The sequence below is a fragment of the Miniopterus schreibersii genome (genome assembly GCF_964146895.1).
Source record: "Miniopterus schreibersii genome assembly, chromosome: 6".
NCBI lineage: Eukaryota > Metazoa > Chordata > Mammalia > Chiroptera > Miniopteridae > Miniopterus > Miniopterus schreibersii.
The window spans coordinates 72317514-72332145 of NC_138107.1; the positions used below are offsets into that span (position 1 = coordinate 72317514).

General features: G+C 36.4%; 1 protein-coding gene across 3 annotated transcripts in view; it reads right to left on the reverse strand.

The window, feature by feature from the left end:
* The window catches only part of HBS1L (HBS1 like translational GTPase), a 73238-nt gene extending 58972 nt beyond the window's left edge, over positions 1 to 14266 (reverse strand). The window contains exons 1-4 of one of the 3 annotated variants that reach the window (XM_081141185.1): positions 14049 to 14251; positions 10538 to 10603; positions 4871 to 4996; positions 1214 to 1408 (exon numbers count right to left, since the gene is read on the reverse strand). In XM_081141185.1, coding sequence (XP_080997311.1) covers positions 1214 to 1408; positions 4871 to 4996; positions 10538 to 10603; positions 14049 to 14091 — 430 coding nt within the window. In that variant the 5' untranslated portion in view covers positions 14092 to 14251. Of the gene's footprint in view, positions 1 to 4; positions 26 to 1213; positions 1409 to 4870; positions 4997 to 10537; positions 10604 to 14048 lie in introns of those variants that run through there. The other 2 variants (XM_081141186.1, XM_081141187.1) reach the window with 2 other exon arrangements.
* Between the last annotated feature and the right edge of the window lie 366 nt (positions 14267 to 14632).

The window sequence follows — 14632 nt, forward strand, 5'->3', positions numbered from 1 at the left end:
TTACCTTACAAGAGCCATTCATTTTCAGATGAATAGGTTCACATATGCAGAAGACAGTCACAGCAACCAAAAGGAAACATGAAATGAGGCATTTAATTACTAAATGTTTCTTTTGTTTATGACATGAATAAAGTGACACTTGGCCATTATATAATAAAAAATGAACACTCTAAAAATGAATAATAAAAGAATTTTATCGTCCTTTAGCTACCTTCATATTTTGTTCATTGATATATACAAATATAAGAACCAAGTTAATCAATGTTCTAATTTCCACAAATTTTATAATGTGAAATTTTAACATACTTATAGTCAGGAATGTCTCAAATTTAAAATGTCTAAAAAAATGGAAAGAACTAGGTTCACCTTTTGTATTTTTAATGTATGAAAAACAAGTGAACACTACCCTATAATTTAACTTCTACAACGATCTGGAATAAGCTATTGATATAGATGACATATTACAGACACATTCCCATATTTGGTCAATTAAAAGTGTATCCTCCCAAAATTAAAAAAAAGTTTTTTTAAAGAAAATAAAAACCACTCTTATTTCATGGTAGCACACTGCATTTAACTTTGTGGTGGCAAAAATATAGTCCTCAGCTTACAGGAAATATCAATCCAGTTAACAAATCATCATGTTCAAACTGACAGATCTCATACCAATTACTATGAAGGTATCTCAGTTCCCTTCTTATGTTGATTAAATTCCAAATTTAACCCCAAACTCTACAAACTTAAAATTAAACATCTGGCTATAAAATGCAAGAGTAGTATAATTATGATACTTAAGATATATAAATAAAACTAAATTACATTTATAAATACTATAAGCATACAGAGATTTCTTATTTTTACATTTTGTTGGGCTATTAATTTCCATCTCCTGACCCATTAGAGTTAAAAAACAACAACAGTAATTTAGAAGCTCTCTAAGCTACTAACAAAAAGCAAAAGTGTGTTGTCTTGTTTTTAACAGGATTTTATTTCCCCTATATCCTGTAGCAGGGGAAAGAAAAAAAAAAAAGCAGGCTTTGACAGAGGGAACACAGCAATCAGTTTAAAAATTTGCAAACTAGAAAACCAACTCATAATAATCTAGAGTTATTGTAAAATGCAAAATTTTCTGTCCATTTTCCTTAACAGCTCAAGCAAATCAAAGCCTATTTTAAAGCATTAACTGTAAAACTAAAAGAGAATAAAAGCATACCTTTTGCTGTCTTTCCTGTAGATATTGCTCCCTCACTCTTGACCTTCAAATTATGCATTTTATCTTGTTCTAGAACCATTGATAAAGCCTTCTGCACATCAAACTTGTTCTTCAGAACTGCTTCAATCAATATGTCATCTGGCACAGCATCTCCAAATACCCCTCTCATGTGATCAAGGCATGAATAAAGACGAGCTAGAACAGACACCAATAATTAAAAGCTATATTAAATGGTGTCATGAAAGAACCCTCAATTTTCAAACCTGAAAGAATGTGAAACTATAATAGGATGTTCAACTCTCCTTTTTCCTCCAAACTTATTTATAATGATTATATTTTTATCCACAACATAACTATCTTCCCTTATGAAAGGAATAATTTCATTAAGAAATCAATGTAATTGTCTTCCAAATAACAATGACTAATGCTTGAAAAAATGTGAATTGTATACATTAATATCTATTTTCAATGATGATGATGTTTGCACTGATGTTTCACATGTGTACAAAGAGAGGGGTAGGTGTGAAAATATTTCTAACTTATTAGTGAACTCAGTTCATCACTAAGTGTATTTCCTAAAATTTCTTAAATTACTCCTACCTTAAGTTTCCTTTTAGGCTAACTTCAGTTTTCCCCTGCCAACTAAAATCACCCTTAATAACTCTTTAAAAATGGGCATTGCTTTTTTTTAATTAGTCATGAGCCACATACGACATATGGGTCAACAACGAACTGATAAATGATAGCGGTCCCATAAGATTATAATGGAGCTGAAAACTCCTATAGCCTAGTGACGTAGCTATCGTAATGTCCTATAGAGCAAAGCGTTATTCATTTGTTTGTGGTGATGCTGGTGTAAACAAACCTACTGTGCTGCCAGTCATATAATAGTATAACACAAATAACTAAGTACAGTACATGATACTTGGTAATGACAATAAACTAGTATGTTACTGGTTTATGTATTTAATTTACGTTTTATCCTTACTTTAGAGTAGGTTTTTAACCAGTGTGCCACAAGAATTTTTAAAACATACAACAGCTGACTATTTAGTCAGGGGCACATTGATTGTCAAATAAAAAAATGACAACAGCCAAAAGAGCAATAGCCATCTGGTGTAAATCAATCAAAAGTATACCTATTTTTTTTGTCCGACTGGCGAAAAACTTATTTTTTGGTGTGCCATAGAATTTTAGTAATTGGTTTGTGTGCCATGAGATGGAAAAGATTGAAAATCCCTGCTTTAGAGTGTGCTCTTTCTACTTATTAAAAAAAAAAAAAAAGTTGCTATAAAACAGTATGCCATGTTATGCAGGCAGCAGCCTCATACATCTCATTTACCAAGTCTTAATTTAATCTCGTGTTTTACACAGTAACATGCTAAAAGGCTTATAACCTAAGAGCAAGAGGCATACAATACAGGCTAGGTGTATAGCAGGCAATTACAATCTAGGTTTGTGTAAGTGCTCTCTACGGTGTTCACACACCAATGAAATTACTTAACAATGCATTCCTCACAACATAATCCACTGTTTAGTAACGCATGACTGCATTAAAAATAATTCCTCAAATATCTGGGTAATTCTGCTTTGCTTGAATCTTTTAGGCTAATAATCTATACTTGGAAAATACCATACCTATTTCATAAGTACATGAATTATCAAAACTGGAACAGAATACATACTGTAGCTAGCAACAGAATCTTTCTAATTAATTATAGCAACCATTTTCTACACATACACAAGGAACAGAAATATGGAGTCAGGCTGTCATGATTTATTTTTGTTTCGTTTTAATCCTCACCTGACAATATTTTTTCCATTGCTTTTTCAGATAGAGTGGAAGAGAGAGAGAGATAGAAACATCAATGTGAGAGAGACCCATCAGTTGGTTGCCTCCCGCACTCACTCCCTAACTGGGGCCAGGGATCGAGCCAGCAACCAAGGTACATGCCCTTGGCCAGAATCAAACCCAGGACCTTTCGGTCCATGGCCAACACTCTAACCACTGAGCAAACCAGCTAGGGTTTATATCCTAATGCCACTTACTAGCTAGTGCAACCTCAGCCAATTTACTTCTCGTGTCTCATTTTCCTCACCTCTAAAATGAAGACAATAACTGGCCCACCTCATAAGGCTGCTGTGAAGATTGAATACGTTAATACCTGAACATTTAGAAGAGTACCCGGAAAGCGTTTAGTAAAGGTTAGCTATAATCATTATTATCATGCAATTACTTACATATGTCAGTAATGGGTCTAATTAACTTTCATTCTCAAACATAACTATGAATTTCGTACCCTCTTAATCATTCTGAGGCACAGGAGAAAAAGTATAAAACTTCTACTCTATTTCTACCCTCTCACCCCACAAAGACAACTATAACACTTTCTTCAAATATACAATCAGCCCTAGCCAGTATGGCTCAGTTGGTTGAGCGTCATCCTATGCACCTAAAGGTGGCCCATTGGATTCCTGGTCAGGGCACATACCCAGTTTGGTTTGATCTCAGGTCAGGATGTTACAGGAGGCAACCAATGTTTTTGTCTCATATCAATGTTTCTCTTCTCTCTCTCTTACTCTCCCTTCCCCTCTCTAAAATAAAATCAATAAAAATATATATATACATTTGTTAAAGTATCTTTACCTTAAAAATACATGTATCTATGCAAATACTATTAAAGAGTTTATATAGTAGCTCCTCTATAAACTTTTATCCAGATTGTTAAATGTATTTGCAGTTGATGAAGAAATTTATTTTTATTCTTTATCTGTTGCTGCCCTTTCTGCTTTCTAATTTTATATTTTTGTGCTTTCTGTCCATTTTTCTTGGTTTGGTTAGCAAATGATATATACTTTACTGATTTATTCAATGATCAGCTATCAGATTCTTACATTTCCTCTTTCTGTTTTCAAAGTAATTGTTATCAATTTTCGATTTACAAACATTTATAGGAAAAAAGTCACACTTTCGAGAAAGAGCAAATCATCTCAGCTTTGCTAACTACCAACAGATGGCTTTCTATTATACCTGCCATTTTAGTTCTGCTACTCTGTTCCATCAATCTACGCCTTGATTGATATGTTTGAAAGCCAATATACAAATATCTTTGTTAAAATGTTTAAGAGAATTGAAAAGATGTAAACTCAGAACCAATGTCATTACCATTCATGAGTTCTATCTTGACACTTAATTTACATGGATATGACCCATCAGGAACTTGTACAGTATTACTTTGGACTTAAAATTTAAAATAAAAACAAACAAAAAACAGCCTCCTGGAATCTAATGTTTTGTGCAAGGAAATGGAACTTCTATAATCTAATCAGAAGCTCTTCATAGAGCATATAGAACAATAAGTATTACTAAAAGAAAATAAATCACTGAAGTTTCTCTTAAAAAGATGAGATGAAGATTTCAATAGAAAATTCCAGTTACTAAATAATATTTACACAATCAATTTTCAAATATAGTTTAACCATACTCTGCATAAAATATACTTAATAAAATGTAAATTTCCTTGAAAATATAAGATACATTTGTACCATTACTTTCCACAATCACTATCATGAACAATCACAATACAACTGATAAGTTCTGGTATATTGATTATTAGTAATTTTCAGATAAGAAACACAGACTACTTTCTACTATACCTTGATCAAGTTCACTTAGCTGATGGTTCAAAAGAGAATTGGAGGATTCTTTCAGATCTTCATAATCATATTCTTCTACAGGCTCAACAACAGGTTTGTCACGTCGTGAATAAATAAACTGAGCAGCTAGAATATAAAATAAAGAATGCTTTTATACAGTCATTTCTCATTAACTTTTTATTTTTTTACAAAAGTTAAAGCAAAAATTAGGATTCTGGTGTAGTACCTATATCCATTTATCTACATTCTGTAATAATGGATAAAAACATATCATACCCCAAATCCTTCTCAAATGTCCTTATTAACTATTCATTAGCCTCTTACAATCATTTTCCTTCTTTCCTCCTATCTCCAAAACCATTCCCCTGAGCTTACTTTCTCTACAGTTTTCAAAACCTACCTTTCTACCTTTCCTAGTAATCTCATCCTTGCCTACTACTCTATCTTCCTTAAAACTTTCTCTTCTTTGGTACAAATACTCCAAATCTCTTATCAAACTTGCTTATTTGCATAATTTAAAAATACTACAAACAGACTAGGTTTTCAATTTCCAAGAATTGCTAATTTGCTTGAACCCAAGAGTTGACCAAAATCATAGGCCTTAACTTTTGAACAACTCAGACTTTCAATCATACACCGATACTGTATACTACTGTCATATACCTCGCTTTGACTTTCAGACATCAGTCTCTACTACTCTGCAGTACTGGCACAATGTCATCACTCAATATGTAACTGGATATTATATATTTCATTAAAAGGAGGAAAGACAAAACATCAAAGTGCCGATATATGCCAGAGTATCACATACAAAATACAAGTGAGCAAAGAAGAAAATCAGCATGCATGCCCGAAGTGTTGACTCCTCTGCCTTGACTGGATGCCCACTGAACTCAATTCTTGGAGACTGTGCTCAATTGCAAAAGGAACAAAATTAAAGAATAAGTAAAGAAGGATAGAAATATCAATACAATATTCTTTTATATTATTGAGCTTTCTGGAAGAGTATGTGACATGTAAGTCTCTTGACTTTTGTGTATATTTTCAGGAAGTCACTATCTATGAAAATAATGAAAACGAACTACATTCAAAACATACCCATAATGCATATGTAGACAATAGATAATATTATGGCTTATGTGTAAAACTTATACTCAGAACGCCATGGCATAAATGCTATCTGTTCGTAGTATAAATCAATGATAGCGTTATAGATGAGCAGGAAGGCAAAAAAGAAAAATGTAACGGCATGTGGCTCAGTTGGCTGGAGCACTGTCCCGTACAGTGAAAGGTTGCTTCACAGTCAGGGCACGTAAGGAGGGCAACCAATTGATATTCTCTCTCATGATGTTTCTGTTTCTCTCTCTCTTCCCCTCTCTCTAAAATCTATAAGCATACCCTCGGGTGAGGGTTAAAAAAAAAAAAAAAAAAAATCAATCTTCCTAAAAGGGAAAAAAGCTGTAACATTCAGAAATCACCCTTTCATCAGGAAAATTGTTCTTAGTTTAAAAAAAAAAAAAACATTTGCTGATGCATTTTACAAATTCCTACTAACTGAAAAAGTAGTTCAACTATCAGAACTCATTAGACCCAGAATATGATTATCCCTTCAATGACATTAGCTGCTTCTTTAAGAAAAGTATCCTTCTGAAACTATTCATTTTCCATTAAAAATCACTTGGAAAATATACCACTAAAAAGAAAAGTTTCTAATATGTTATTGCTATTTTATACAGTCAGGTATGCTTAACAACAGGGATACATTCTGAGAAATGCTCATTAGGAGATTTCATATGCGAACATCAGAGTGTACTTACACAAACCTAGATGATATCGCCTAAGCTTTACGGTATACCAGCATCGTATCTGCGGTCGGTCATTGACTGAAACGTTGTTATGTGGTGCATGACTATACATGTTTTGAAAAATTAAAAAAACCCAAAACCACATGCTTGAGTTAATATACCAATTTGTCAGAGAAGAAACTCAAAACCATTTATCTCTTGCTTTGATAAAGTCAGTTGCCCTCTTGGTGTGTACAAAAGTAACTCTCAAAGAGTCAATTGTCCTGGATGTGAACCACAAACAAGACACACTTCAAGGACTGTGAGAGATAAGAGTAAATTCTTACCTTAAGAAAACTAGGCCATAAATGCAAATCTCAGAAAAACACTCTCAGAATGCCTAACCTTGTGTGCTCTTAGCTCATTTCTCATGATTAAGCATGATTTATCCAGATAAGAATAGCTAAATGAATGTATTAACCTATAATATTAAGACGTTTGTCAGTAGTCCCTCTCTCTCTGAAGGTTTTCACCCCTGTGCCAGCTATACTCAACCAATTTCCAAGGTCTATAGACCTTAACACCTGTAATGATCTCTTGAGCCTATTTCCAAATCCAATGCTGTCACTTTGGTCCTAAACAAATGGTTCTCAAAGCAAGTCTCAGAATACCTTGGAGGTTTCTTAAAACAGTAGTTATACTCTACCCTCAGTTTTTGATTCTGGGGTGGGGCCAAGAATTATTTTTCTAACAAATTCTCAAGTCAAGTGATGCTAATGGTACATGGACATTTTGAGAACACTGGCTAAAATATCCTCACCTCTTCTAGGTCAGTATAATAATCTCCTAACTAATCTACCTACATTTACTCATGTACTGCCTTCAATCCAGTCTCTACTATGTAGAAGACGTTGTTTTCCTTAATCTCCTATCTAATTATTAAGCTGTATCACCTTCCCAGTTTCATGAATGTGACATGCTCTCTACTGCACTTACAATATGAGTGATCAAGTCAGTGCTACCGGACATCACTGTCACCTGTCAACTGTGATAAGGAACTGTAGGAGTCCAAGAGTATTATCCCTAATCTCTACAAAATGTGGTCTTTTGAACCCCTGAATGAGCTTTAAATAAATGCTGATTAAGCCACCTCTCCACTTCTAATCAGCCTCCTTTCTTTGTTTTGTGATGCTAGGGTTGAAGTCTATGCAAAGCACATTTCTTTGACAGCTGGCTCCCTTTTAGGACAAGCCAACAGGCAGATGCTACAGGAAGACTGGAAGGCTGGAGGAGGAGAATACATACATGCTCCTTTCCTTTTCGCTTCCTATCCAGTCACTGTCACCCCAGCAACACTTCACCTTAAAGAAGCAGTTTGTTCCGTAACAACAATTACTAGCAGTTTCCACTTTTCCCGAACTCCCAGAACCAGCTCAACATGACCCCCACCTTTATCCTCAGACACTATGATCAGCTAGTTGGCTAGAGCTGCCTCTTCAAAGGCTCATCCCAGCTTCATAGGTAACCTTCGGAGACACCAATACCAGCCATGCAATGTCCCTCTCCTCAGAGGTCTGAGTCCCAGCTCCACAGTACCTCCTCAGAACTTCAAAGGCAAAGCAACCAAGCAGAACCCCCTCATATGTCTAAGTCCCAGCTCCCAGGAGCTTCTCCACAAGCTTCTAGAAGGTTGGTTTCAACCTCATCCATTGGTTCCACTAGGAAGTAGGGTGGTAAATGCTTCCTGAAGTTACTACCTCCTTAATACTTTGGTTGCCCTTTTTGCATTTTTTTGCTCTCCAATACCTAGTTAACAACTTCTTATATTAAATTCTCTCTGGAAAAATAACTGATGCAATTTCTGTCTAACAGGATACTGAATGGCAACAGTGTTAACATTAAAGGAAAAGAAAAACGGCCCTGATTACTTAGGCTACAGGAGGAAAGTATTATAAAAAGCCAATCCTGGTGCGGTGGCTCAGTTGGTTGGAACTTCCTCCCATACACCATAAGGTCTCAGGTTCCACTCCCGGTCAGGGCACATACCTAGGTTCCCATTCAATCCGCAGTTGGGGCGCATATAGGAGGCAACCGATCGATGTATCTGTCACATGGATGTTTCTCTTTCCTCTCCCTCTCCCTCCCTCCTCCTCCCTTTCTAAAAAAAAAAAAATTTATTTTAAAGAGCTAGATGTATTTCAGAGTAACAAGAAAAAACGATGGTAGGAAGAATAGAAGTACTAAGACAACTTCTAGAGGACTTATGGCTTTATAAAGAAATGGGAATTCTGCCCAGCCAGGCGTGGCTCTGTGGTTGAGCATCGACCTAGGATCCAGGCAATCAGGGTTTGATTCCCGGTCAGGCACATGCCCGGGTTGCGGGCTGCAGCCGATCAATGACTCTCTCATCACTGATGTTTCTATATCTCTCTCCCTCTCTCTTCCTCTCTCTGAAATCAATAAAGATATATTTTAAAAAGAAGAAAAAAAAAGAAATGGGAATTCTAAAAAGACAGAAGAGACATTCTGGTCTAAAAGTGGTACAGGTTTAAATAGGGGTAGAGAAAGGCAGGAGGAGGTAAAAGGGGGATAAATGGTGATGGAAGGAGACATGACTTTGAGTGGCGAACACACAATATAATATACAGATGATGTATTATAGAATTGTATACCTTAAACCTATATAATTTTATTAAACAATGTAACCCCAATAAATTCAATTTATAAATAAACAAACAAGTAAACAAATAATAAAAGTGGTGCAGGTTTACAGGACAGCTCAGGTTTATGGGAAAGCTCAGGATTTACAGAACACCTCATCAGACCACAGTATTAAAGGAAAGGCAGACTTTGATGAAAATGTTAATCACATTAAACCTTTAAACTTGTGGAAAATTAGTTTTATGAATTATATTTATTCTGTACCTAACTATATTTAATTATACCCCCTTTTATGGCATAGTAAAATTAGCAGGACATTTTAACTGTTTACAGAGTAGATTGAAATATGAAGACAGACGTATTAATAGAGAAATTAGTGAAAGGAGAGTCTGGATCAAAGATTCAGTATTTGCTGGAAAGAACACGTGAATGTTTTCTTTATACAGTGGCAAAGAAGAAAACTTTCAGCAGATTAGACAGATGAAGCTCTCACGTGGAATCCCACAGTAATGTGAACTCTAAATGACTCTATGGCTCCATAAGAAGTCAGAACTACATGTATCTGGTTTATTTACCAAAGTGTGTAACAGTAGATAAACTAAAGTATCATACAAAGGGAACTCTATGTACAACACCTGAATGTTTCTAATATTCAAAAAATTCCTAAGAATATATAACAGCTGTCTGCCTTCAGACATTTTAGTTTTAGATAAAACTACCGTTTTAGTACAATTTAGATTAACTGCATGTTGCAAAGAACAGTGGAAAAGCCAGTTTACAGAGTTTTCTTCAAATTGTTCAAAACTAAATGATGAAATCAAAACTTTAAATTCTATTCACAGTAAAGAAATTATTTTATACACCTTTAGAAATTAACATATAATTATCTTTTTAAATGTTATATAAGTCTTATGGAACACTCTAGTCACAGAATGACACTAATACTTTTTTAAAAAAATATATATGTATTGATTTCAGAGAGAGGAAGGGAGAGGGAGAGAGAGATAGAAACATCAATGATGAGAGTCATTGATTGGCTGCCTCCTGCACGCCCCCCAACGGGGATCGAGACCACAACCAGGGCATGTGCCCTGACTGGGAATTGAACCGCAGTCTCCTGGTTGACAGATTGATGCTCAACCACTGTGCCACACCAGCTAGGCCTTACTTAACATTTTTAAACACTCAAATAATGAAAATCAAATTATTTTTTAAAATTCACCTGTTGATGGAGAAATACAATAATCATCCTCTACGGACTGGCCATACAGATCATCATCTTCGAAATCTAAAAAAAAAACCACAAGAGATCAATTCATTTACAAGTCCTTCTTATATTCTTAGTTATTAACGAGAAAGCATCTGAATTCTTTCCAAAAGAAATTAAATTGTTCATCAAAATTAAAGGAACTTGGAATGTCCACTTTCCAAAAAATTCCAAAAATTTTATCTACGAAGTAGGTTTTTACTGACTTTCTATATTTATACACTTATAGAAACACACATGGTTCTTCAGTTTTTAAGCCAATTGGGTTTTATCAAGCCATTCCAATTTTTTCACCTCATGTGATCAAAAAATAACAATCCCACAGACCACATACTTGAACTGTCTTTCCAGTGCTGACAAATATCCAAAATAAAATCCACCCTTTTTTTTTTTCACTGAATTCCCTTTAAAACAAAACCATTTATTTTTCATACAACTAACTAGCACAGGGTATATAAAGCAGTTTGTCTTCAAGGTCATCTCTATAAAAACCGGCTTATGCTAAACTCCCTTGAGGTCACTCTGCTTGGGCTAACTGGCCTTTTGTACTAACTAGAATATGTTTTTTAATCAAATTTTCCTAAGGCTGTTTCCTCCTCTTGGTTAAGGTTCTCACTCAAATGTCACCGATTTGCAGATGTCTTCCCTGACCACTCTGGCTAAAAAGCAGCAAGATCCCCTGCCAATTTTACTTTCCAACATACTCCTCCAATTGAAAGTCTTCAAAGCACTATACCTGTTTCACTCCATGAGACCATGAGCTTCTTCAGGGCAAGACTCTGTCTAGCCAACTACCTGGCACATGTTTGGCACTAAATTAATGCTTGTTTTATGATAAATTAATGAATCAAACAATTTAAAACTAAAAACCCACAAAGAACATAAATATGTTTGCATAAAGTATTTATTCATTCGACAAATACTAACACCATGTCAGGGAATATGAGGGACATTTGGGGTACAACAGTGAGTGACAAGCACATTCCCAGGTCTCTACAAACCTAAAATCTAACAGAGAACAGACCAGAAAATGGGCAATTTACAAAACCATATGACAAGTGTTTGACATGAGAAATACAGAGTTATTGGGGAAAACACATATGAACAACAAAAACAGAATTGGGAGTGGCTAGGGAAAGATCCCAGGAATATAATACTTAAACCAATTCCAAAGGAGAGTTTGCTAGTTTCTGAGGGTATTCATGAGCAGGAACCCATGTTCAAAAGCTGAAACCAAATGTTTATGGGGGAGGAAAAAAATAAATAAATGCTACTACAGGATTAACATACATAAGTCAATAAATTAGATCATAATCCTGAGTTAATAATAAATCATTAGCAAATAAAGAGCCATTCACAAAATACTTTTAGATATAAAAAACAAGAATCTTTTTTATTAGTTTTTCAATATTGAAATTGACCCAAAAGTACCTCTATATACAAAGATAAAGAGAATTCTTTCCTGGGATTTTTGTAAAGCAGTTCTTTTCTTCAACAAAATTTTGGGAGTATTTACTTCCTGCAAGCAATGTGGCAGCTACTGAAGTAAATATCAAGCGAGGACTTCGCCTTCCCAGCACTTTTGTATTAGCAGCTAAAGCAGTCATGTAAAGTGCTATTCAATTTACAAAGAACACAGTGAGAGTTAAATAGAAGAACCAATAGGTTTTGGAGCATAAACTGTCTAACGAAGTTGTATTAGTGTTGAGAATTTTTAAATTATTATTCTGAGAGTGCAAGAGAATGCTTAACTGGGAAGAAGAGAAATATACTGGACCCTTAAAATGAGTAGAAAATTATATAAGCAGGAAAAGGAGATGAACCTCCTATGCTATAGGAATAGCTTGTTTATGATGTCATCAACTGTTCCAAAGAAACATGACAATCCAACCTAGAGTTGCCAAGGTAAAAGGATATTTAACACCCACTCCCTCAGGCCAATCACTTCTCCGGGAAGCTTTCCCTCACATGGAAATCCTACTCAAACTCCTCCAACCCACTCTCAATAAGGTGCTCTTTCTTACATAGCTTCCTTGGAACTCTGTGAGTACTTTTTGTAGCATCTCATATCTAATCATCTGTTACTTGTGTATCTCCTGCTTTAGACTCCCTCAAATATCTTACTATCGGTTTCCAGAGCTTAGTACAGTACTGCAAACATTCAATTAATGAAGAATAAGCACCCAATTAACGTTGGTTGAGAAAATGATGTTTATTAAAGAAAAAATATGTATTAATTAGGCCTACTCATGTCTTTTATAGCCTATCTGCAAAAATACCTCCAAGGCTAAAGTCATTTCCAGGTAACTGATCCACATGCAATACTTACATCCACTGCAATACTTAAAACTGCCTCCATTCAGAAGTGAACACCAGGAACCTAACATTTGCCAGGCTGACTGAGTCACAGTCTCCCAAGCGCAGCACAGGGTTACCCTCCACCATGGTTAGAGCACACTGATGTCCCACAATAATCTGCTGGGAGTGCCAGTAATAACCACCAACATATTAAGCACACTACATGCTCTGCACTTTACCAAGTAATGGATCTTTATTCCTCTTCTGCACGCCATCATAATTGTCTATAATTTTAATTTGTATGATATTTAGTGCGGCCCATACTTATCCGCTGCATTGAGATGTCCTTGTACTAAATTAATTCTAACTTCTTTTAAACTCCTTAGAGAACATTCATATACATTTTCTTTCATTTCATTTTTTAAAATCAGTAAGTCCTTTCCGAAACCCTTTTTCTTCTATTACGGCTTTTTTTTCCATTCCAAAATGCACTTATATTGAGAATTAACTACCAACCAAGAATTAAGTATACACCTAAGTTCGTCTAATCGACTTACTCTTTGGGCCTTTTTAATATATACCTTTTCTACGCCCCCTAAATTTCCAATTTAACTTGAAATTCATATAAAATAAATTAACCAGTTAACTCAAACCAGAGTTAACTCTGCACTAAATACGTATGAAAACACAAGATTTACCACGTAAATCTAACACTGTTAGAACAGCTGAATGTAACCATTAAGTCGATCCGTGCTTTACAAATAAGCAACGTTTCATGGGCATTTTTGAAAGAGGGTTGGGGAGTTGGGAAAAGGAGCCAGAAGCAGGCAGTGTGTGCCCGACCTGGGAGGAAACAATGGGAGAGGTGACAATGCTTAGGTGCGTCAATACCACCGGGTCCCAGCCAAGCCACAGTCCTTCCCATGTGACGCCGTACAGCACCTCCCCTGCCCTAAATAAAATCAGTCCTAGAGAGCAGAACTCACGACGGAAAACAACGCCACTCTCTGGCACGCAGATGGCCTATTATTCTCCCCTACTGAGCCTCCTCTGAATTCCAGGCTGGCACCACTGACGAGGAACTCACAGATCCAGGCGGCTGCCTACATAAGCTGGGATCCCGGCCGGCACGGAGAAAATGACAACCCGGCATAAGCCTGCCACCTACCTTCGTCGTAGTTATAGCCTCGAACATTCCGATGCCGGGCCATGGTGGCGAAGAGGGCGTTCGCCACAGCCCCTTACAAAACACCCGCTCAGAAACTGAGGAGGCGCCAACCGCGGCCTGGACAACACCTAAACGCCATTTTGGCTTCCGACAGGCTCCGCGCCGAGCGCCTGCGCACGTCGGACGTCTTGTCGGCGCGCCGCGCGACGGCGACCTCTCAGGGTCACCCGCCTCACGGGAACGCATGCGCACTCGCGCGGACTGGAGGCTCGGTTTTGCGCGGCCCCTCCCACAGGCAGGTTGACTGACAGGCGTTCCAAGGAGGCGGAATTCCACTGCTCGCAAGTTGTTGATTTGGACCAGCAGTTGCTAGGGAGTATCCTGACCTACGCCCGCCTTTCAGATTATTTTCCAAATTTGGTTTCTGACAATCTAGTGAAAAAGTCGGCTGTGTGCTAAGAGACAGCACCTTGTCTTATACAACTTTCATCTTCGAGGCCTACTTAGGCCCATAATAAGCACTAACAAACTTGTGTATATTATTTTAAGAATTAATCCAAGGTTAAGGGGAAGATAAATAGTCT